The following is a 25,327-nucleotide window of genomic DNA, read 5'->3' as shown; positions in this document are numbered from 1 at the left end:
ACAACCCGTGCACAGTGACCACGATTCTTATTTTTTCCAGTTATTTTAGGTGAGCAAACAATTGGCAAAGAAGTACTGTACATCATATGGTTGAAGCAGCCAAATCTCTTTAACAGCAGGAGCTGTGGCCGAAATGTAATGAACACTTGTAGAAACATCAGTTGTGACTCCAGCTTTCAGATTTTACCTTTCAGGCTGGGCTTATGTGTTTACTGCTATGGTGTGTGCAGGGCTCTGTGGGTACTCTGCTGTCATCAGAATTTCACAGAAATACTGGAGGAGAAGCCAAGTAATGGGATTATCTGGTATTTTAATGGAACAAACAGGCCTTGATTTTTCAACAGCGTATTTCCAGCTGGTAATCAACTGGATTACAGGAGAATCATCTCATTTGCCAGTCATGAGGTTCTTCCTAAACTATGAAATTGCAAACAAAAATGTGTTAATTAAGGAGTCATTGCAGCTGACTCAAGGAATGTGAAGTCTTTTCACCCCATGTTTACTGTATAATTTTTTATGACAAAGCATCTACGTTCAAATTGTTTTGCATTTATTTTTCCTGAAGTGTTTGTGGATTTGTTCAGACTTTTTTTTAATAAGAAAAACATAGACAAAAAAAACATACAAAAAACAAATCAACCAAACCTCTCTGAGTATCATTGTACCTTTAATAGAGATACAGAGATACCACCACATGCTGCTGATGGCAGATGCCTAAAAATAGTAACTTTTGCTTTTTCTGTAGGACAGATTCTCAAGGCGCTTACAACACTATTTTCTTTCACTTTCATTTTTTTCTTGATCTCCTTTCACCTCAAATATAATTCTCTTGAAACTTTTTCTCCCCTAAGTTTCTCACCTCGGAGGAAGCCAGAAAAAAAACAGATTTTAAAGATTAGCACTGATGGAGCTGCTAACCTGTTCAGAAATCTCCAAGAAAATTACAGTTTCAGTGATTATTCACCATCAGGAGGCAACTTAATTTTATTCATCAGGACTAGTCTAGCAAATGTAGAGGAAATACAGTTGTGAAAATCCAAGATGATAGTTTTGCCTTTGGTTACCAGATACTAAAATGGCTTCTAACCTCCACATATCATTTCTGACTTCCCTACACAGGATGTGAGTCAGGGCAGATTTGGTCCTACAGTTTAGAGTAAGATCAGTACAGGAAGTGAAAGAAAAATCTTCCTCTAGGATTTAATGTTCTTTGTTCTGTAAATGTGTGTGTATGCAGTGTAGCATAAACCATGGAGCTGAATACCCATCACTAGCTAGAGCTGTGTGCATCTGGAAAGAGATTCTTAGCACTTTTTGCACACTGTTTTGTACATAGGCATTTTAGCACTTCCAGTTCAAGCACATGGGTGTGAGAAATTAAACCTAAATATAAGTGAAGCAGTGCACAAATGGAAGATACACATATTCTCATTTTTGTACATAGGTGTAAGGGAGGATTTCTGTCCTATGGCTCATGAATGCATGGTTTCCACAAGACTGAACTGCTTGTAATCTTGGAAGCTTAAGAAGACAAAAAGAAGAATTGCCACCAGTGAACAAACGAAGTGATGGCAATCACAGTAGCTGCTAATGGCCGTAGGATGTTAAAGGCTGAAGCTGATTATGGGTTGGAACCTGAAGTTTTAGACAGTGGTATATTAGTATCTAAATTGTGTTGCTTTAGATTATATATACTTGAATTAATAGCACTTCACATGTAGCATCTTGCACTTATGTATCTTCTATATTTTTCCTCATTTCTCTATATCAGGTTTCTTTGCTGACCGCTGTATTTTCTTGTGCTGTGGAATTTAGCACGTTTCTTTGCTGTAGATTCATGATCACCTCTCAGGGTAGCATGAATTACCTTTGCAAACAGCTAGGGGGCTGTATTATTCCACTTTTAAAGCAATAAGACATAAATCGAGGAATATACATATTATCAGGCCGTCTTAACAACTTTTTCCTTACCGGTTTGGGCAAACATCAGTGTCTGTGCCAGTGTATCGGTATTTAAACTTTAAAGAGATCATTTGTGTAAGGCATGGAACATCACAATAGGCTACAGTTTTGCTTGTATCTTCACATCTTTAAGGGTGAACGTATTTGGCAAGGTGGGCATTTTGTTCCATTTCTTACCTGTAAGCTGTCTGAATAACACCATGATATTTTAGCATTTCAGTATCTATTCTACTGAAACCAAATTAATGTCACATTAGATATGAATTCATGGGAAAATTCTGTAGCTTTTTTTTTCCCTTCCAGGTGGTCTGATACTGTGTGAACACAACCTCTGGTAAGGACAGGGAAGCAAAACAGGAAGAGTTTCTGGCCAAGAACTGTATGATTTCACTACCAGGTCAGTCTAGAGGTGTAGTGGTTTGGTTTTTCTCTTTCTTTTTTCTTTTTAACTTCTATTATTTTATTATCCTTTTGCATGAATTAGGCCACTCAGTAATTTGGATTGCGCTTCCACAAGGTTTTTTATTTGATTACTGTGTGAATGCCCGTTGTTTACTTTGCTTTTGTTTTCTGTTTTTCCTGATGCTTACCAAAAGCTCTAAACCCAAATAAGTGACAAGTCCAGTAAAAACTCAATCTCGCTTTTGTGCAGCAAAAGCCTATTCAAGGCTTCATAAGCCCCTCAAAATTGATTTTTGGAGCACTGTTATTTAATCTGTCCTTCAGAAAACTTTAATGCCTTGAGCAAATCCTTCTTGCCTTATTCCCACCGCTAGGTTTTCTGACTTCATGGTAAGCAGACAAATGTAGCACAAAAAAAATGCAGTGCAGTCCTTAGTAATTCTCTTAACTTGTCTACTCTCCCTTTCTCATTATTGAATAAAACCTCCTGTGTAAACACTATTTTTTGCACTCTCACGGCACACAGACTTTTTCCCATTAGTCTCTTGCTCTTCCCCACCTGCTACATCTGACTCATTAGTTCATCTTTAGCTGTTTTTCACCTTTTCCTTTCCCAAAGAAATATACTTAAAGTTCAGGGCACTGTTCTTATTCTCAGCATACTTTCTACCCGTATATCTAACACAGTGCAACTTTTCTCTCTGGCTCTGTGGCTCCAACTTTGATGTCTTCTTGCAGAGTTCAGTATTTAAAACGAATTCTGTGGCAGAGATGGTGGAGGGAATTAGCAGGCTAGCTGTGGTCCAGTCAGTGCATTAAGACAACCTTGTCAACTTACTATTACGTTGACGTCTGAACTGCAGCAAGCCATAACAACCTAACATAGTGTTCCAACACCACAGCTCTTGCACATGAGACAAGCTCCAAAACAACATCCAGTAGCATCTGAGTCAATTTTTCTTCCATGTGCAACCCTTCTGAGCATGTGCTGTCAACCAGTAATATACATGCAAATGAGTAGGCAGAAGGAAATCCAGTAAGACTCAATACAGAAAAAAATAGTATTCTGACTTCACACGTCTTGTATGAGTGGCCTGAAGTACCATATGGCCCTGACTGCAGACGGAGTTTGATGCTCATGCTGCATTCGGCGCATTTAGGTTCAGTCTGTAAGGTGGAAGGAAGCTTAAAAATGCCCACTGTTTAGGAGTTTAAAGCACTGTTGGTTTTGTTTTTTTTAAACAGAAGTTGCAATACCGTTATCGTTCCTCATTACCACATCTTTTCTTCATTAAAAGTTTTCAAAGTAAAACCAGCTAATGTAGATAACTACAAAAAACCAAGAACCTACAAATATGTAACAACTGAGGTAGTTGCAGTAAGTGCTGGCAGTAAGGAGCTCAAGTAGTTGGTACTGATTTCCTCATTACTTATACTGTAATGGCCTATAAACAATAATTCAGTAGCGATTATGCTGTCATCTGTCTTCTAATGAAATGTTTGTCCTTACCAGCTGCACCTTGTATTTGTTATATTATAATCATTGTTCTGGAACTTCTTAGTGAGTATCAATCAACAGAACAGAGAAGTAGCTTAAATAGCTTAAAAATAGTCACATTTAAAACTTCCTTTTTTTCCTCAAATTATTTCATTTGCTGAAGAACCTTAAATTTTGAGTGCTCTTCACATATTGATGGCAAGGTGGATTTTGGTTAGACTAAAATCAACAACAGAACACCCACTGGCTTAATTTTACCCCAGAGAAGGTAAAAGAAAAGCAGAAAAAGAATGTGGAAGGAGCATAAGGATTTCAGCCACAGGAATGGGTTTCATATGAGTGGGAAATGGCAGATGGATCAACTGATGATTTTTCTCAAGGTGAGTGATGGATCTTGTTTGTAAGGAAATTACTTCATTGTTCATTATTGCTATCCCAAGTGCAGAAATAGTGGCCGTATTGCAGGCTTCAGCCCTCTGGTGAGTCAGTCATCTTGGTGGCCTGTTTGTTTAAATATAAGAAAAATGTGAAAGGCACAGATAAAGCAAGTGCTACCAATTAACATATTGCTGGAATCTTCCACTGTGGATAAACAAAGTACCAGTTATTGAATCTGCACACTGGGTTGGTTTCTGTTGCTGTAACCTAAGTCTGGGTTTAGTTCTATGGGAAGCAGAGCTCCAAAAAATGTGGTACAGTTGCACTCATGATACTTTTTGACACCTACAGTCCTGTCAGAAAAGCAAACAACAGGCATTCTGTGTGTGCCACGGACCTTCTGGTTGGATTACTTTTTCCAGAACATGATTATGTTTTAAAGCTTTTCTGGATTAAGAAATCAGAAGCTTTACTTGTTTTTCTAGAGATGAACCAAAGACTGGCAAGGGGGAATGTTTAGTGACAGTCCTCAGAGTGTTGGATGCGCGCTTTTCCAGATGTCTTGGTATTTCTGAACTGTCAGTAACATTTTTGCTTCTAACACTTCTATAACATGATTTCAATTTCACTGCAGTGGTAAACACCCCACAAAATCTGTGTTTTATAACGGTGGAAGTCACTATTAATGTAGGGCTCTGTAGTGTGGTGCTTTTCTGTGCTAAATAATACTGTACGTGTGTGTCTTCAGGACATTAATGCATGAGTGGTTTTGTAAATAGTGGTCTGGATTTCAGTTCAGTTCTTGCCTGCCTTTCTGGGGTGTGAATGTTGGAGCTACTCCTGACTTACACCCCTACATTATAGAATAACTTCTACACTAAGCCACATATCAAGTACTATACCTCTGTGTGCCATAATCATGTTAAAATTACCAGTAAAGAAGTAATCGTCTTTGCATTTTGCCCACTTCAGCTCACACTGAAATGCCTGGAAGGCCAGCTTGCTTCATGGCTTATGTGACAGCTATTGCGAAAGCCAAGACTGACTTCCATCACCAATGCCATCACCAACTTAGAACCTTCTAGTTCCCTAGGTGTGCTCCCAAAATCTGTCTGTTGTCTGTCCCTCTGACAGTATCCTTATTACGTGTAGCAGATAATAGTTTTTTCACCATCAGCCTCCCTCAAATGAGAGAAAACACACAGAGGTGTGATTTCATCAGCTGCAACTTGAGGTTTGTGTTGTGATTTCACAGAGGGATGCAGCACTCTGGACAAGTTGGTTTGTTCCTTTGGAAATACAAATGCACCTGCTATGAGAAAGTGACAGGAGAGGAAAAGAAGCAGCAGCAGCTTCTGCTCAGAGGGGTTTTGTGAGAGCCCCAGCATCCTCTGCATAGCCCAGCAGATGCTTGGCTTTTAAATAAGTGTTTCTGAAGCACCTTGCAACAGTTTAGCTCCATCTGTGATTCAGTTTTCTCCACAGCAGCGGCCAGCACGACCAGCTTCTTTCTGCAAGGAGAGGCACATTCCTTTAGGCAAAATGTACTGTGAGGAGAAGCAAATTCCTTGCATTGAGCGGGCCAAGCAGCGCGTTGATGACATTGCCAAGGAAAGGACAGAAGTATAAGCTGTTCTTTTTTAGAAAGAAAACACTTGGTCTCTGCTAAAAGCTGAGAACACCTGAATCCAATGTTCCATGTACGAAAGCAAGGAGATCTGGCAACCGACGGTATTTTGGGCTGAAAGCGTTTCGTTGGGTTCTGGGGGAGCTCTGCGTAGTTAGCGACTGTGGGCAAACCACTCAATAGTTCTCAGTTTGAACCATCTGTCGTGCACGCGGGACATATGCTCGCCCTGTTCGTGGGGGAACCGAGTGAAAGCCGATACAGGCCGGCCGGGCCGAGCACCGCGGGCCGCGTCAGCATCGCCCCGGGGCACCGCCACGCGCACCGGGCTCGCGCCCCCTGAGGGCGGCGTCGGGACACCTCCGTCACTCGGTACCGGCTTCCCCCCGGGCAGCCTCCTGCTGCTCTCGGGTTGTCCCGCCGGAGCAGCTCCCTGCCCGTGGCGGAGCTCCGTCCCAATTTCCCCGGCCAAACTTTCCCAGGCGCCGGCAGCACCTGTGCGTATCTCCCGGGCGAGAGGCAGCACCGCCTCCGCGCAAAGAAATAAAGTTGCTGCTCTGAGGAAGGGACGAATCTCTTCCCGCAGGGCTCGGGCAGCCGCGGGGAGCACTGTAGGTGGCTGCGGGGCTGTCAGCGCCTCTTCCCCCCCCCACCCCTCCCCGTGAGCGCTCGGTCCCTCCCCGGGCACAGGCGCTGCCCACCCAAGGAGGCGCCCGGCGCTGCTGCCCCGCTGCCGCCGCTCCGCGCGCACACAGGCACACAAATACGGTGCGTGCGCCTGCGGGAGTCAGCGCCTCCGCCTTCAGGTTGCTCAGACCTGAAATCTACGGGGAATCTCGGCGTTCTTGTCGCCGCTCCTGCTGGTGGAAGCGGTGAAGAGGAGAGATTTTTATTATTATTATTATTGTTATTTTTTTTCCCTCCTCCTTATGGATCGGAACTTGGAGTCTTTGCACCTCGGCGCTTTTGGAATATCTACATGCTGAGCCTCTTTGTTGTGGCACATCGGCTCGTTCGGGGGAACCATCCGGAGACGGCACGATGTTTCTCGCGCTGCTCTACTTGGCTCTGCCCTTAGCGGGTAAGTTGTGCGGGTGCTCCGCGCCCCGCGGAGCCGGGCGAGGGGCTTGCGGGGTCGGGTGCCCGGTGGCTGTCAGCCCACCGTTCTTGCATGAGAGTGAAGTTTCCACTACTTTGCACGGCTCTGCCTCTCGCATCGCTCGGCCGCCGCACGCTGCGAGCTTTGCGAGATGATAGGCTTAGCGATATTGGGCTCTGGCAAGTCGCAGGTAAACTTTTCATTTTAATGGAAGGAGGCTGCTGAGGGGACGAGGAAGGTGGCAGCAGCCGGTGAGGGCTCGTTGCCTCAGTTTGGCAGCCCGCCCGCCGCGGGCATCCCCTGCGCCCCGAGGGGTCCGCCTCTCCCCCGCGTCTCTGGGGGAGCGCGATGGGGGCACGGGGGAGCGGAAAGAGTTAATGTAATTTGCTTTGTTCTCATGCAAAAGCATCGGGCTGGGGAAGAAGGGAGGAAGGAAGAGGGGAGACCATAAATTCCCCTTTTAGGATATGCTTAGAATAAGCAAAAAGGTGTAGAGCCTTTAGAAAGTGACTGACGCAAAAAAGGAGGCTGATATCAATCAGCGCGGACGCGTCTCTCGCTGAGCGGCTGTGCTGTTGGTGGCTGTGATGGAAATCACTGCACAGCTCTCACGGAAAGTCAGGCCGAGTGCTTAACCCCGCCGTTAAACGCTGGAGCGGGAAGGGTATCTGTTTCACCAAAGCGGATCCGGGGAGGGATGAAGGCTCGGTTCAGGCGCGTTAACCCCTGTGGGTTTTCGTTCCTTTTTGTGCTTCCTCATAAATCGACCGGCAGGGTTAAGGCGTGCTCTTCTTCCCTCGCGTTCCCATTAAGCGGATCTCACTGTGAGAAGCCCACGTGCTTTAGGCCGTGCCCGAGCTTCGCGAGGTGCTGCCAGTGGGCTTTGTGCAGGGAAGTGCCTCGTGCTGCTCGGGCTCGTGCACCGGATCGCCGCTTGCAGCAGCCCCATCCTACAAAGAGAGTGTGTGTTGGTTTGTGTCTCCTCTTTCCAGACGTACTTCTGTCGGCAGAAGTCAGCGGGCTGCCCGGAGGGGACCGCCTCGACTGCGTGAAAGCCAACGATCAGTGTCTCAAGGAGCAGAGCTGTAGTACTAAGTACAGGACACTGAGGCAGTGTGTAGCCGGCAAAGAGAGCAACTTCAGCCGGGCGACAGGCCTGGAGGCGAAGGATGAATGCAAAAGCGCCATGGAGGCTCTCAAGCAGAAATCTCTGTACAACTGCCGCTGCAAGAGGGGCATGAAGAAGGAGAAAAACTGCCTGCGCATTTACTGGAGCATGTACCAGAGCTTACAGGGTACGTTGCAAAACACAGAAACGTTACACTCCCCCCTAACGCAGGGTGACTGCCCAGCCCCTTGCATCTGCAGCTAGCTGCTGCCACTGTGGCTGAGGGTCTGACCTCGCAATTCACATTGTGCTCTTCAGCTGCAAACTGAGGACCTTTCATCCGACTCGGGAACAGCTGCTGCTCTATCTCCTGTTGTTGGGAAATCCACAATGAGGGTTTCCTCCAGGGGACCCAGCTGACCTTTCTAAGCCAGAGTCAAACCAGGGCATTAGCAAGTGCAAAAGCTACAAAAACAATCGTTTGGAGATATTTTCCCAATATTTCAACTCCTTAATTAGGACTCACCTAACGAGATCATAGGACACCGAAACTGTTAAATGTAACATGAAGAGGAACACTGCTTTAAAGAAAAAACTTTGTTTCTGGTGCTGGATATGCTGAGGCAGAAAAGAGCAATTTGTGCTTCCTAGTGCAGGTAGAAATGCCAGTTAGGAGGGCTGTGGTAGTGACTGACTTGTGACTTCTGTTCTCATTGATGTCACTGGCAAGCTTCCCACAGGCTGCTGAGGACAGTCAGGTCCTTATGAGAGATGTATTGGTTTTTGTCCCTGTTTTGCTCTGGCCCTGGAGTTAAAGATGCTGTCCTTCATTTCCATGTGGTTCCCACTTAACTATTTTTGTGTACCTTCTTTTGCGTTCTTCCACAGAAGTCATCCCTTTTCATTCAGTTATCCAGGCATCTACTGGAAAGTTGCTATAAGTCAATATATGTTTGTGTTCCAGATTTCATAATAAATCCAGGCATTTTCTGCATCATAAATAAATTTCCCTTCCAATGATATCTTGTTAGGAATGTTTTGTTCCAAAGATGCTCATTTTTTGGCTGTTACCTGGACTGCTCCTCTATTGTTAGTGTAGTGAAGAGGAACTTTCCTGCTCCAGCTTCTCTCCTGCTGGTTACTGAGATGGGACAGATCTGGTGATGTCAGACCCTCACTGCAAACAATGAACTTATCTATGGGGGAAGGGGAGAAAAGGGATAGTGATTGGGGATAAACAAAGAGCAGTGGCCATTCAAATATGTTAAAGGGGATTTACTATTGTTGTGGGGTAACTTCATTTGATAGTCAGCAACAAAACCTTAGCTCAAAATTTTGTATTTAAAAAAAACTGAACATATTCTTTTGTCTTTAGGAAATGACTTGCTTGAGGATTCCCCCTATGAACCAGTTAACAGCAGGCTATCAGACATATTCAGGCTAGCACCGATTGTATCAGGTAAGCAGACTTAAAATTCTTTAATTGGAACGTGAATGAATTCTGGAACTTTCGAACTTATGGAACAATACCCTCTTAAGATACGTGTTGGTGACTTTCTGGATTTAAGAAGTTCATAATACGGTTGGTTTTGTAGTAATAATTAAAGCTGAAAGAGTTCTTGGCAGGATGGCAGTTTGTGTTCTTTTTGAGTCATTTTTAACAATAAGTGCTAAATGTTCCTGTAGGTGGCAATCTGATTCCCTGGGTTCCTGATTTACAAATCAGTTCCTTTTTGGGAACGTGGTCAGTGCAAGTTGCCTCCCATTGACATTCAAGAACATCAGAAGATAATCTTTCTAATGTTTTCATAAGGGAATGCTTTACAGTTTCATACAGTTTTGTTTAAAAGAAAATCAGAGTTTAGGCTCGTCATGTTTTCTGGAACCGTTTTAACTGTTTTAGGAGCCAATTTACCACTTCTTCCATGTTTTTCCTCCTAATTTTTGTTGTTATTTTCTGCCTTTCAGAACTTGCTTGTGTTAATTAGCATGTTATTCGTTAATTAAATTATGCTGTTTGTTTGCATCAGACTAAGTGACTCTGGTTTGGGATGATGTGTACTGAAACAATGAATGTGGGACATCTACAGTGCTTAAAGATTAGAATTCATATTATTTTCCACAGTTTCAGAGAGTCTCCTAAGGATATGGCCATGGCCTGTACTCAGGACTTTGTTTAGTCACATAAAGAAACTGAATGTGCACAATGGGGTTCCATGTATGTGCACAATGTAGGGTGATGATGTTAAGCTGTAGTTAACTGACATGGTACAGATAAGCATTAGTAGATTGCTCTTCAAAAGAAAAGAAAAGAACAGAGAGAATGGCTTGACCAATTTTCAGCATCGCTTGCACTTGCTAGGACCTTAAGTCTCATTAAAAGCTGGGGGGATGTAGGTTGTTAAGTATTTAATGGTACAGATTTTCAAAGGCCTATAGACGCATAAAATGTAGATAACTGCCCATTGGGATTTTCAGAAAGGGCTAAGTGATTTAAATAGGTGCTAGATGCCCAGACATTTAAAAAAATTCTAAGTGCTTAATGCATCTTTAGGTGTCTTAATGCCTTTGAAAATCAGCCCTTTAGTCACTTTGCAAAATGTAACTCCGGATCCAAATTGCATACATCTTTCGAGAGCATTTCCTTAGTTTGGCGATCAAATCTATTGCAGAGGTAGAGGGGGAAATAATTTCTGAAGAAACTTCGTTTATTTATTTATAGCTTAAAAAAAAAAAAAAAGCTTAAAAAACAACAACAACCCAATTTAGTACAAAAGCAAGGCAGAATCTATGTTGAGGTGTTGTAGGTTGTTTTCTTAGACGAAAAGGGCAAGTTCTAACCTGTCTTTGCAGTTTTATGATGCTAATGAAATACCGTCTGGCTTTCTGTTACTTATTAGATTGCCCGTTTTCTTGTAAGGAGCCCGAAGTATCTCTAGGTGTTGTTTGCAGCAGTAAAGGAGGACACTCATTTCCTACCACCGCCACTTGTGGGATGGTGGTGGAGTGGTGAGGACTCAGAGTTAGTGGTGCACCACGAATTCCTGTTTTCTTTGATGGAAGTTTCAGTCTAACATGGGTTGGAGGCCTGCATTAACAGGGAACAAACGGAAGGTGTCATACAGAGGAGAACCACCATTGTTTGGGTATATTGTCGTTTTGGAGAAAAAGATTAGGAAAAGCATTTTTCTTATTGTCATGGTTACTGCTGCATGTAACGTTCTCTAAAGCTGCCTACCCTAAGAGCTCTGCAGGGCTCAGCACATACCCCAAACAGCAGAACTTTGTAAGATTTTTATACCTTGATTTAAACAAACAAAGAAAACCCTGTGCAAGCATTGTTGGCAGGCATTTCATAACTGCTAATACAGTCATTGCTGCTTAGAGATGTTTCTGCAGTGTTCCTTCTCTTTAAAGTTAGTTGGGTGTAATTAAAAGCAGAGGTTAAGACTTGTATCTCTGTGGTACTGCATGACTTGGTATATATCAAGGCTATTGCCTCAGTTGTGCTTTTTTTTGTTTGTTTTCTACTTATTTTTAAGACCATATAGCAAATCATTATAATTTTTTCCTATGTTATGTGGGGTGGGAAGGAAACGCTTAAGATGTTTGTTATGTAAGTCTTTTGAAGCGCACTTAAGTGCAAGGAATGAAGGACAGTTTTTAGGAGTTAAATTTGGCTGAATTTTGTGCTGAAAGAAGTTCTAAAATGTATCCTTTACTTAAACAGAACACTGTTTTCTCATTAGTTGTTGAAGCATTGCTGTGTTGCCTTAAAACATTATGCAGGAATTTATTGCTCCACCTGTTCCTCAGTTTGGAGTTTCTCTCAAGTTCCCATTAACCTAACGGGAACAAATGATGAGGTCGCACTATTAAAATGAAGCTTTGTTTTACATTTTTAAGTAGCTTATGTTGTACTGAGACTAGTGGTTTAATTAGTCTGGAACTATAAAGACAAAGTAAGTGTTCTATGTAAACTTCAAAGCAGCGTTCAGTGACATTGTTTTCAATGTTCAACAAACTGAAACGTATAGGAGAAAACATAAAGATGGCTAAACCAAATGTGAGCTCAGCATTTGGTTTACATGTGGAACTGTATCCTGTGTATTCAGAATGGTGCCTGAAGTTCCTTCCTTTCCATCTACACTTTAAGTTCAGGATTCAGCTCTTCCTATGCAGCTAGCCCTCTGATACCACACATTGCCAAGTCTTGGACTGAGAGCATTCCCTATTGAAGGGCAGGGCTGATTTGGGTATGTCTGATCTTTCTTTAGAAATACTGTGTCTGATTTAGCACTTCTGCCTCAAGGTTGTGAATTATTCTAGTAGGCAGCTCTTGAAATTACTGAAGACCTCTGTGTGTGTTTCAGAGAGTAACAGATTTGAGTTACTTATTGTGATGTATAAGCTTTTAACTTAAACAGCCATTTTTGCTTAAATCTTAACAGCTTCTGAGAGGTGAAAACATTTTAAGGCCATTGACTTCTATCACAACTATGGTAAAGGCAAAATCTGTTGATTGGATTTTAGAGTTGAGTTTCACACTAAATTAACAGTACATGCTTGAGTTAGTTTGTCACTTGTTAAAGCTATCTGCAGTTTTTCACTACCTGGGGAACAGTTTGGTTCTTGGATTTGTATTTTATTTGACATTGACCCTAATGACTGGAAGATACCTTACTGTTTTGATATCAGCTGATACAATGTAGTTGTCATTTCTGTGGCGTACTTCAAGAAAAGATCTTGCATGAAAACTGTGGTTTTGTCTATCTGTGGAAATACTGACAAAATAAATGTTGCTGAAATATCCCATTCATTTCAATTCAAAGTTGAGAGCCACTAAAACCAAATAAGAAGCCTTAAGCCATGGCTGTGAAGTGGTGTGGTCAGAATACTTAATGTTAAAATGACTTGAATATTTAGATCAACATAACTGGGACGGCATAGAGCTGTCTGCCTATGGATTCATTTTTAAGTTACTTACTAAATTACAGGCTTAGTAACCCACTGTTCAGCCTTGTGTATCTTTAATTTACATCTACCGTGTTAAAAAATAATCTTAAATAACATGCAACAAAAATAAGAATATTTCTCAAACAAAATGAAAGTTTTACTGGTGATCTGTGAAGAGGTTGGTTACCTGCTGCTGCTTGTCTTGTTTTAGTTGTTAAAGTGCAAGACAACTAGAAGTTATTAATTTTGCCACCTTATCTTTTTAATTTAGTAAACTGTTTTTTGCAGTGTGTTGTGTCACTAACAAATGAGAGAGAAACTAGCTTGTATGTTTGTATGTAAGAAAGGAGTGTTGCCTGATTCCGTGTGTCTCTTAAGAGGCTATTTACTCTTCAAAACACTGTTAGTCTGCCATTGCAGGCAGTAACTGGGAGCTGATGTTTAGAAAAGGGTATTGCATAATGTCCTGAGTTGTCAGGGACCCACAAAGATCACCAAGTCCAACTCCTGGCTCCACACAGGACCAAAAATCAAGCCATATTTCTGAGAGTGTTGTCCAAATGCTTCTTGGGCTCTGGCAGGCTTGGTGCCATGACCACTGCCTTGGGGAGCCCATTCCGGTGTATATTTTGTATTTAATATGGTGAATTTCTTAAGTAAAAGGGAGAGTTCAGCAGATAGCAGAGCACACAGGGTTTCTTACTGCGGTGTCTATTTCCTCATTGGAACAATTTAAGGATTTCTTAGAAATGGATTTGGGTCCCTCTCTGGGATGTCTGCATGGTTCAGAAGGAAGGAGTGGGTTAGTAGTCTTTCCCATTTTTCTGAGCTACTGGATGTCTTGCAGGCATCTTGTTTCATGGGAGTTCATAGATCAGTGTTGGCATTAGGAATGAATGAACCTCAGTATGGAGGAACTACACTATGAACATCAGTATGGAGAAAAGCTGTTTTTCAAAATGGTTTTACAGCATCCTGAGGAGTAGAGCTTCTGTCTGCTCAAGACTTCCATTTCCTCACTCTCATCTCTTCTCTTTTTGCTGCTTCTATAAAACAGGGGATTCACAATGAGAAAATTCACATCACTGAGAATTAGTACGGTCTAAAGTTTCATAACCCTGAAATTATTTTAATCAGTAATTGATTATGTTTCCCCCATACACTTTCACAATTCTTGTACTTCGCTGTGTTCCAGGTAGCAGGTTTCTGAACCTTCAGTTGTCATGTGGCTCTTTTGCTTTCTACGTAGTAAATTGCTTGTATTTCATAGAATCCATACACAGTTGTTTTCTGCTGTGCATTTTCTTACTTTTTCTTTTTTCTTATATGTAAAATATTACCAAAAATATGAGTTAGAGTCCTTATCCTAGCCAAAAGGATCACTGCTTTTTCCTTTTGGAGTCTGTAGTGTGTGAATTAGTGGCTTTTCAAATGAATAAATACTGCGTGACGTCCCCAATTCCAAAAGCCTGAGGCCTCTAATCCTATTCCTAAATCTGTGTATTTCAAATGCTGCGTATTTTTGTAATTTAACAGTATGTTTTCTTCAGTCGTTTCTATAAGAATATTTGCAATGCCACATTTCTACAAAGGCAATTTAATTTACAAGATACTAAATATCTTGATTTCTCTTGACTGTTTACAATTCTCTTATTAGCTCTTGCCTTTTATATTGTTGCATCTTTTATTTCCAACAATGAGATATTTCTTGTTACTTACCTTGCACATTCGCCCAATTTCATAAACAATAAACCAGATCCTATTAAGTTAATAGGAGTCTTGCAATCTGATTCTGTTCCCACTGAAGTAAGCATAACACATCAAGATCTTTTTATTTGATTACGATGTATTCTGTTTCCTGTTGTAATTTTTTTGGCTTAGTTCTGGTTTTCTGATGTGCAGTTGAGCCTTTTGAATCAGAAGAGTGAAAATGTGTTTTGTCAGATACACAGCTACATTTTTCTTTGTAAGATAATGTGCACTTTTGGAACCAATATTTAGTATTGTTGTTACAGTTATAAATCTGGTGCAAGTCTCCTGTGAGAATTAGTGTCCCTTTGTGGGTTACAAGAAAAAAACAAAACAAACATAGGCATCTATTTTAGCTGCACTTAATAAAATGAAAACAGTTTGATAAAAATAAACCTAATATGACCGTGTACGGTCTTTATGTTCTTTGACATTTCTGTCTGCCGATTTTCTTTGGAGAGACAACTAGGCCGGCTTCCAGTCAGATAACAAGTTATCAAGGCTGCATAGATACTAGTTGCTGATTTCCACTTCTGCCATTTTCATAATCAGATTGGACTTCACACAAAAGAAAATCACTTCGGTGACTGTTGGCTTGCAGGAGCTCTTTGAATTTCCTGTTTTCTACATTTCTTGAAGCTAGATCTGATTATGAGAGGGGAATTAAGTACCTTGCTGAAGTAACTGATTGACTGGCTTATAAAGGTAGTGCATATGCACTTTAACTTCAGGAGGAACGTGAGCAGGCATTGAAACACCAAGTAGGTATAAGCAAATATTCACATCTTGGTCCGTATTTATTGCCTTGGTGAGGTTATTGGAACTGTGTTGTTTTTTTCCTGATATCTTTGAAGATCTGATGGGGGTAAAGTTCTGTCTCGTTCAGGTTCTCTGCATAGTGCAGCTCTGAGCAAATGTAGAGCTTGTCCCGCTAGCTTGGGCAGGGCTTGTCAACTCATGTCAGCATGGGAAATGAGGTGAAATCAGTTTCATGGAAAGAGGAAGCATATGGTGATACAGCACAGAGCATCTCCACATGAATATTCAGCATCTCCTTGAATGGTGGGAGCAAGAGAGAATATAGGAGTCTTGAAGGAAACTCAGAGAGGGTGTTCTCCTGGAGCCAACATAAGTGTTGTGAGACAGGCTGAGGGAGCTGAGCGTGTTGAGCCTGGAGAGGAAAAGGATCTTAGAAGACCTCTATATGGCCTTTCATTAATTGAAAGGAGCTGGTAATTAGGAGGGAGGCTGACTTTTTGCATGATCTGATAGTGAAAGGCCAAGGGGGAATGGCTTTTGTTGCAATATAACCTGGCAGGTGGCTAAACACAGCACAGCCCTTTGCTCACTCCTCCTCTTCCCTTTGAGTTGGGGGAGAAAATTAAAAGAAAGCAACAAAATTAAACTCCTGGATAGAGATAAAGCTAATTACTAAGACAGAGAAAAGGAAAAGGGTAGTAAGTATGACAAATATATACAAATATATTTAACAACTGATGCATAATGATCACTTTGCCACTAATGCCGCTGATCACTTTCTGCGGAGACTAGCTACAGAGCAGGTAAGACTGCACTGGGCAAGGGATCTGGAGTAGAAGGGATCTGGAGTAGAAAAAACCAAAAGTAAGTTCTTCTTCCTCAAGAAAAACTCTGTTTAAGGCTTCTGTGAAGGCAGTAGCAGTGCCTTGCTTTGCCTGTGCTGGGGAGCTGTCAGCTGTAGGCAGGCTCCTGAGTCATCGGGGTGGAGCTGACACTGCCGGGCAGTTTAAACAGCCTGTAAACAGCCTGCAAACGTGTTGTTGTTGCTGGTCATTAACGTCAGCACCTGACAACAAGCTTTAAAGAGCCTCAAGGAGGGTGGAAGCTAGCTTCCGCCCACAGCTTACCCCAGCGTGGTAGTCACTATCTCTGCTCATAGTAAGCTGTGCTTATAGGTAGTGGCTGAAGTAGCAGGGGCTGTAAGTATTAGCCTTTAGTTTTTCCTACGCTCTTCTTGCTGTTCTTGGGACTACAATATAATCATGGTCTCCACCAGGAAGAGATCCTACTCTTCCAAAACTGTGGCAACTCAGACAGAGGGCCAGGCCAGAAATGCCGCAGTTCAGGTTTCTGGCTGTATGGAGTGCCTGGAGTTGTTGCTGCCTGGGGAGGGTGGCAGGGCCCCCACCTGCGTGAGATGTGAGCAGGTGGACGAGCTGCTAAGCCTGGTGGTGGAACTCAGGGAGGAAGTGCAGCGGCTAAGGGCCACCAGAGAACGTGGGAGTAAGAAGCAGGGTGAGGAGCATGGAAAAAACACCGGGAAGGTGGTGGACCCCCTGCCCTACCACAGGAGGACAATCCCTACCACTGAGGAGGGCTGGCAGAGAATTCCAACTCGCCGTCGTGGCTATCCCCCCTGCCTACCTGCCCCGTGTCCACCACTCCCCCTGAGCAATAGGTTTCAGGCACTGGAAATCAATCAGGAGGTGAGTGGAGAGAGGGTGGAGGAACTACCTAAAAGGGAACCCCCTAAGCTGAGTAGGTCCTCGGATGGTGATGATGGTAGTACTCCTCAGTTGGTGGTGCCCCCCAAGTCCATCCGTTCCTCACCCACCATTAGAACATCACCAACAAAGAAAAAACGGCGGGTCATCGTTATTGGTGACTCTGCACTGAAGGGGGCAGAAGGGCCAATATGTCGGCCAGACCCTCTACATAGAGAGGTCTGCTGCCTCCCGGGTGCCCGGGTTAAGGATGTAAGGATGAAGCTTCCTTCCCTAGTCCACCCCTCTGATTACTATCCTCTATTAATGTTCCAAGTTGGTAGTGATGAGGTAGGCAGAACTTCCATGAGGACTCTGAAAAAGGATTTCAGAGCCTTGGGGCGACAGGTAAAGGGTTCGGGAGCACAAGTTGTGTTCAACTCTATCCCACCTGCTTCAGGGAAGAATGAGGGATTCAATATAATGGGCCAACAGATCAATACCTGGCTCCGAGCTTGGTGTGCCCGGCAGGGGTTTGGGTTTTTTGACCTTGGGTTCCACCGGTCAAAAGGGATCTTAAGGATAGAATTGGGTAGGTTCATCCAGAGGGCTTTAAACTAGTTATGAAGGGGGGTGGGGCAGTAGCTGGGGTCACCAAAATGGAAACTGCATGCAATGTCCCTGTGCTTGCAGGAGAGGGGTATGCTTCTAAACCCCTAAGGTCTTGGCCCTTGGTGAAGGAGGAGGATGACTTGCCTCCTTGTAGGAAAAACACGAGGGCTGGTGTTAAGCTGGTGGCTGTGGAAACGCCTAATAGTAGTCACAAGGCTATTAGGGCTGCTGCTGATCGCAAGGAGGCCAAGCTCAGGTGCCTTTATGCTAATGCACGCAGCATGGGTAATAAACAAGAGGAGCTGGAGGCCATTGTTTGTTCAGAAAATTTTGATATAGTTGCCGTCACTGAAACATGGTGGAATGACTCCCACACATGGAGTGCAGTGATTGAGGGCTACCAACTTTTTAAAAAAAATAGGCTAGGTAGGAAAGGTGGTGGTGTAGCTCTCTATGTTAAAAAAGATTGTGAATGCGTGGAAATCAATAATGATGATGACAGGGTTGAAAGCTTATGGATCAGAATAAAAACCAAGGCCAACAATACCGATGTTATTGTGGGAGTTTGCTACAGGCCACCTACCCAGGATGATGAGGTGGATGAGATGCTTTATAGGCAATTGGGGGAGGTCTCAAGGTCACTCCCCCTCATTCTGGTGGGGGATTTCAACTTCCCAGACATCTGCTGGGATTACAATACAGCAGACAGGGAACAGTCTCGGAGGTTCCTAGAGTGTGTGGGAGATCACTTCCTGACACAGTTGGTGAAGGAACCGACGAGGGGAAACAAAACTCTGGACCTGCTGTTTGTTAACAGAGATGGTCTGGTGAGGGATGTAAAGGTTGGAGGCCGTCTGGGACAAAGTGATCATGAAATGCTAGATTTCTCGATCCTTGTCGAACCGCGGAGGGGAGTCAGCAGAACTGCCACCTTGGACTTCCGGAGGGCAGACTTCAACCTCCTCAGGACTATGGTTGAGAGGGCCCCCTGGGGAGTATCTTTGGAGAGTGTGGGAGCCCAGGAAGGTTGGGAATACTTTAAGGAAATTGTCCTAAAGGCGCAGGAGCTGACTGTCCCAAAATCGCAAAAGATGAGCCGACGGGTGAGGAGGCCGGGCTGGCTGACCAGAGACCTTTGGCTTGATCTAAAGAACAAAAAGAGAGTTTACGGTCTCTGGAAGAATGGGGGAGCTACTTATGAGGATTACAGGTTTGTAGTGAGGCTGTGCAGGGAGAAAATTAGGAAGGCCAAGGCGCAGCTAGAACTGAGCTTGGCTTCTAAGGTTAAGGAGAATAGTAAATGTTTTTATAAACACATCAATACCAAGAGGAAGGCTAAGGAAAATCCCCATCCCTTGTTGGATTCTGAGGGCAACTTGGTCACTGAGGATCGGGACAAGGCTGAGGTACTTAATGCCTTCTTTGCCTCGGTCTTCAATAGTTATGCTTGTAACTCCCTGGGAACGCAGCCCCCTACACTGGTAGACGGGAAGGGGGAACCAAAAGAGCCTTGCGTGATCCATGATGAGATGGTTCTGGACCTACTTAGAAAGCTGAATGTTTATAAGTCCATGGGGCCGGATGGGTTGCACCCTAGAGTTCTGAGGGAGTTGGCGGATGTGGTCGCCAAACCACTGTCCATAATTTTTCAGCAGTCTTGGCTGACTGGGGATGTCCCGGTGGATTGGAGACTGGCAAATGTGACGCCTATCTTCAAAAAGGGCCGGAAAGATGATCCTGGCAGCTACAGGCCCATCAGTCTCACCTCGGTGCCTGGGAAGGTTATGGAAAGGATAATCTCAGGTATCATCATGGACGAACTAAAGGTCAGCCATGGGATCGGGCCTAGTCAGCATGGGTTTATGAATGGTAGATCCTGCCTGACTAACCTGATTTCATTCTATGACAAGGTGACCCGCTTAGTAGATGAGGGAAAGGCTGTCGACGTGGTCTACCTGGACTTCAGTAAGGCCTTTGACACTGTCCCCCATAACATTCTGGTAGAGAAGCTGGCTGCCCGTGGTTTGGATGGGTGCACGCTCTGCTGGGTGAAGAACTGGTTGGATGGCCGGGCCCAGAGAGTTGTGGTCAATGGAGTGGAATCCAGTTGGCGGCCGGTCACAAGTGGCGTCCCCCAGGGCTTGGTGCTTGGGCCGCTTCTGTTTAACATCTTCATTGATGATTTGGATGAGGGGATTGAGTGCACCCTCAGTAAGTTCGCAGACGACACTAAGCTGGGAGGGAGTGTTGATCTGCCTGAGGGGAGGAGGGCACTACAGAGAGACCTGGACAGACTTGATCGATGGGCCAAGGTTAATGGAATGAGTTTCAACAGGGCCAAGTGTCGGGTCCTGCATTTTGGTCATAACAACCCCAGGCAACCCTACAGGCTTGGGGAGGTGTGGCTGGAAAGCTCCCAGACGGAAAGGGACCTTGGTGTGCTGATGGACAGTCGGCTGAATATGAGCCAGCAGTGTGCCCAGGTGGCCAAGAAGGCCAATGGCATCCTGGCTTGTATCAGGAATGGTGTGGTGAGCAGGACTAAGGAAGTCATCCTGCCCCTGTACTCAGCTTTGGTGAGGCCTCACCTCGAGTACTGTGTCCAGTTTTGGGCACCTCAGCACAAGAAGGACATGGAGGTACTGGAGCAGGTCCAGAGAAGGGCAACGAGGCTCGTTAAGGGCTTGGAGAATCAGCCCTATGAGGAGAGACTAAGGAAGCTGGGGCTGTTTAGTCTGAGGAAGAGGAGGCTGAGGGGAGACCTTATTGCTGTCTTCCAGTACCTGAAAGGTTCTTACAGTGAGAGTGGGGCAGGTCTCTTCTCACTACTGACTTGTGACAGGACGAGGGGAAATGGCCTCAAGCTGCACCAGGGCAAGTTTAGGTTGGATATTAGGAAGAACTTCTTTACAGAAAGGGTGGTTAGGTACTGGAATGGGCTCCCCAAGGAGGTGGTTGAATCGCCATCCCTGGATGTGTTTAAGAGCCGTTTGGATGTGGTACTCAGGGATATGATTTAGCAGAGGTTTGTTGTTGTGGTACTGTTTTGTGGTTGTTTTTTTTTTTTTTTTTTTTTTTTTTTTTTTTTTTTTTTTTTAAGAGATAGGCTACTGGTTAGGCTGCGGTTGGACTTGATGATCTTCAAGGTCTTTTCCAACCTGAGTAATTCTATGATTCTATGATAAGCAGTTGCTCACCATCCTCCAAATGACGCCCAGCTATCCCCTTGAGCAGCAGGAGATGAAATCCCACCCCCTTCAAAACTCCTCCCACATGATGTTATCTGGTATGGAATATCCCTTGGGTCAGTTTAAGTCAGTGGCCTTGGCTCTGTGTGACACTGCTTGATAGCAACTACAAACATTGGTGTGTTATCAGCATTGTTTTTCTGCTAAAACCAACACATAACATACCGGATGCTCTGTAGAAAGCAATTCCATCCCAGCTGAAAATGAGACAGCTTTAAACTAAAAGAAGGGAGATTTACATCAGATGTTATGGGGAAAATTTTCCCTCAGAGGGTTGTTAGGTGCTGGCATGGGCTGTCCAGAGAAGCTGTGGGTGCCCCATCCTTGGAGGTGCTCGAGGCCAGGTTGGATTCAGCCCTGGGCAGTGTGGTCTGGTGCCAGATTTAATGTTGGCAACCCTACCCACATCAAAGGGTAGAAACAAGAAGATGTTTAAGGCTCCTTCCATCCTAAAGTGCTCTGTGATTCTAGGACTGGTTTATAAGCATGACCAGGCTTTCTGCTTATAGCATGCCGTGCATCCAGCATAGTACATCTTTTGTCTCAGGTAGTATTTTAGGAGAGAATTGCCATCCCTTTTGTCTACATCTTCACAGAAAAGCTTCAATTATAGTGTGGTGGACCAGATATCAAATGATGAAATGCGTCTGCGTTTTTGAGCAGCAAATTGCATAGCCTTCTGTTTCTCATTATAAGCCAACTTTATGGCTTGTGTAACTACCACACTACTTATCAAACAGAAGCAAAGGCATGCAGGTATCTGCAAGTATCCCAGGGAGACCAGTGGAGTTACTTTGAGAGATGGGGTGCTTTTTGCTGAGGAGAGAAGCAGGGTCTGCCCACCTGTGAGGAATGATATAGCCATTTCAAGGACTCATTTAGCAGGAGGGGCTGTAGGCTGCAGAGGGGCTGTGGGGACACAGAACTCACAAAGAGCTTCACTTTTCTGCCAGGTGTCTACAAACTGCTGTGTTGCAGGGATAAGGGGTTGGACTCAGTAGCCCCATTAGCATGGCATGGTGAGAGCCTCTGACAGGTCAGTGGCACTGCAGTGGTGCAGCTGCTGGCAGGTCTGGCCAGAGGAGATGCCAGCACCGATTAGGAGTCTCTGTATGGCAGCCTTCCTCAGCGGGCTTGTCGGTAAGCTGCATCCCTCCATGAAATGTAGAGAACAGTGCCAAAAAGAACGGCATCCTGCAGCCTTCTGTCTCCTGATGGCACAGCAAGGTGCACATTATGGCAGGTGATTTGCACTCAGTCTCTTAACATTAAAAGTACTTTAGAACTTTATTTTTATAGCCCTCTTTGTGTTTGATTCTCAATGATAACTTTGGCAGTGTTGGAAAACCCAGTGGTATCTGTCAGGAGTTGACAGTATGTTAAGAATGCTGAGAGTAAAATGCCTGTATGTGATGAAAAGAAGTAAGAATTTCTGAACTGCAAGGCAGAACTTTTGTGATAAGCGTCATACGTTTCTTTTTTTACGCCGTGCATTATATTATCTTAACCTTGGGAAGGAATGTGTTTACAGCTTTCATTTTAGAATCGTGATGAATTTGTTGACTGAAGTAATTTGGTAATTATTTTATATTAGTGTTTTGGTATTATTTTGACATTATTGCATTTTCTTTAGATGAGGCTAACGCAACAGTGCTATCAATACAGTTAGGGCATTAACACAATTAAGCTATTTTCTGAATAGTTCTTCAGTTACTGCAATGCTCTGACGACAGTTTTTATGTCAGACTATTGTCCTGTGCAATCTTCACTCAGCCGAAAATGTAGCGTGAGATGCATGACACAGTGTAATGGCACAGAGATAGCTCTTCCTGCATAGAAATTTGCAGAAATGATGGGTTGTAAAGAGAGTCGAAGATATCAAACAATTTGAGCAGGAACCCATAAATAAGGATGCTTTTCTGCATTCAGTGGTTATATGATTTTATCACTGTCTGGTGTCCATAAAATACATCTTCCCATTAAAGTTTTGTCATGCAGCTGATGAAGTTCAAAAGTGTTAAAAGCTTCCAATCTCTTCCTTTTTAATTCTGTGCCCTAAATTCAGTATTAAAGTTCGGTTCAGCAAAACCAGCTCTTCCTCTTCCTTCTATGACAGGCTTCTCCATGTTCTTCTGTCTGATGTCTTTGCTTTGTGTCCACTTCTGCCCAATCCCTGCTCTCCCCATCTCTGTGTTCCAACACCTCCCCATCCTTCCCTGCCTCTGCTGAGGTAACATCTCTCCTCTTTGAAGGCTGCCCTTAAACTCTGCTTTTTCCAGCATTCTCCAAACTGTTCTTTCACCCTCATATAAGGAGTTTGAGATGTAGACTAATAAAATAAATTGTTCCTGAGTAATGGAGCTAATAAAGACTGGTTTCCTACAAATTCACGTCGTCAGTCTCCTGGATGCCCCTTCCTTTGCACAAATAGAGCTCCTAATTTCTGTCTCTGTGCTGTGTCTCTCCCTGATCACTCACTGATCACTTCACTTGTCCTTAATTCTGTCTCACGTCTCTGGTCTCTGTGGGGCAGCAGATGTCACAGCTGGGTGGGTGTGAGGCATATGCTGAAGGGCTGTCTGGATGTGTGTGCTGGCACCCTGTCTTGGAGCCAGAGAAACATCCGCCTTCTCTTCAGCAGGCAGGTTTGCTCTGCCCATCTCCTCCATGCTAGTCGGCTGCTTCTCATGACACTTCTGAGAACTTTCTCTTCCTTACTCTGTCGCTCTTGTCCGAATGTATCCTATGGGTTAAAAACTTGCTGAGAGCTTTCAGTAGTGTAGAGATAAGTGAGGAGACCAATGTTGCATTTACCTACATTTCCATGAAAAGCTAGGATTAAAAAAACCGAATACGATTCCTGTCATATCACTAAGCATTAGACTGTGACATATCTCATCTTATTCTAGTCTCATAAAACGCCTACTGTGTTGTGCAAGTGATATAAATAAACATGCAGTGGACTTGGAACGTACAGGCAATTAAGTGCAGTTGATGGATGTCAGTTGTATTGGATAATTGAGGATCTCAGGATTCTTAAAATGGGAAATAATTCATGCATTTAGGTTATTTGGCATGAAGATTATTTATTCAGATTTAGAAATTAAACAAGAACGGAAGGGCCTGTCAAAAAGCTGTTCCGTATGAACCCACATATCACGTTTAATTATTTGAATAATACTGTATCATATTTACAGATGCCATTATGCTTTTTTTTTAGGGCCGTCTTCCTGTTGGAATACATTCATTAAAAATTATCAGGAAAGATGATACTGGCCTTTTGGTGGTAGTTTCAAGGAATTCATGCCCAAATACCTGAACTTCCCCAGGCTTGCCACTTGCAAGTAGAAAGGAATTTGTTCTGAACAGCAGTGGCTTTGCATTAATGAGCACTTAAGCAGCAGATTAAAATGTCTGTTTAAAAAATAGGTTAGGATTATATAATAACCCAAGTCTGGGATACTAATAGCAGCGAAGATAATTTTATTGAGCAGATTAAGTGCAATTAGATCTCAACTGCGGAATATTTAAATACAATACCAGATCAAAACCCAGTCTCTGCAGCTTTACTTGCTTTCCTTCACACCTACAGGATCAGCACCTGACAGCCAAGTAAATTATCATTTTTATTGTTGTTCGTTTCGTATTGCCATGGGAATGTACTTTGTGTTATCCATTAGGACACAGACAAACAAGTCTTTTCTCCACACACACACACACACAGAGTCATGAAACAAGATGTGATTGAAGACAGCGAGGTGCCTGCACTATTTGAAATGCTGTTATCAATTGGTAATTTGCTTGTCAGATTTCTTTAAAGGACTGCACAGATAAGGGCTGCTGTAGTCTTCTCATATGAAAAGTCACGAGCATTACAGTTTTATAATAAACCAGTATTCCTGCTTCCTTCATAATCTCTGTTTGCTTAATTTTAGTCTACTAAATAGTCAGAATGGGATGAAAACTTGCAGTGGTTGATAGCTCTTATGACCCGATGAAGTAAACTGCTTTGATCCTTAGAGAGGTCAAACTGTGAGTTTCTAAGCAAACGTTCCCCAAGGCTGCAGATGCGTGAGATGTCTCTTCCCATTGCCAAACGTCCCACCTTCACGATAGAAAATTAAAGGAGACTTGTAAAGAAATGTGCTATGTTAGTGTATTTAATCCTGTCCATGAATTGGTGTGAGAACTGTTGAACACAGGGTGTTGTTTTCCTTTTTGCACAA

General features: G+C 43.5%; 1 protein-coding gene across 3 annotated transcripts in view; it reads left to right on the top strand.

Moving 5' to 3' along the window:
* Window positions 1–25,327, top strand: part of GFRA1 (GDNF family receptor alpha 1) — a 156,780-nt gene that overhangs the window by 5,479 nt on the left and 125,974 nt on the right. For 2 of the 3 annotated variants that reach the window (XM_072340982.1, XM_072340984.1), the window contains exons 3-7: window positions 2,266–2,359; window positions 4,126–4,242; window positions 4,726–6,948; window positions 7,959–8,261; window positions 9,450–9,533. In XM_072340982.1, coding sequence (XP_072197083.1) covers window positions 6,909–6,948; window positions 7,959–8,261; window positions 9,450–9,533 — 427 coding nt within the window. In that variant the 5' untranslated portion in view covers window positions 2,266–2,359; window positions 4,126–4,242; window positions 4,726–6,908. The remainder of the gene's footprint in view (window positions 1–2,265; window positions 2,360–4,125; window positions 4,243–4,725; window positions 6,949–7,958; window positions 8,262–9,449; window positions 9,534–25,327) is intronic. The other variant, XM_072340983.1, reaches the window with a different exon arrangement.

The sequence above is a fragment of the Excalfactoria chinensis genome, chromosome 6 (assembly GCF_039878825.1).
Source record: "Excalfactoria chinensis isolate bCotChi1 chromosome 6, bCotChi1.hap2, whole genome shotgun sequence".
In the NCBI taxonomy this organism is placed as follows: Eukaryota; Metazoa; Chordata; class Aves; order Galliformes; family Phasianidae; genus Excalfactoria; species Excalfactoria chinensis.
Note: the sequence above shows the minus strand (reverse complement) of the source record. Positions and strands in the feature narration are given on the sequence as shown.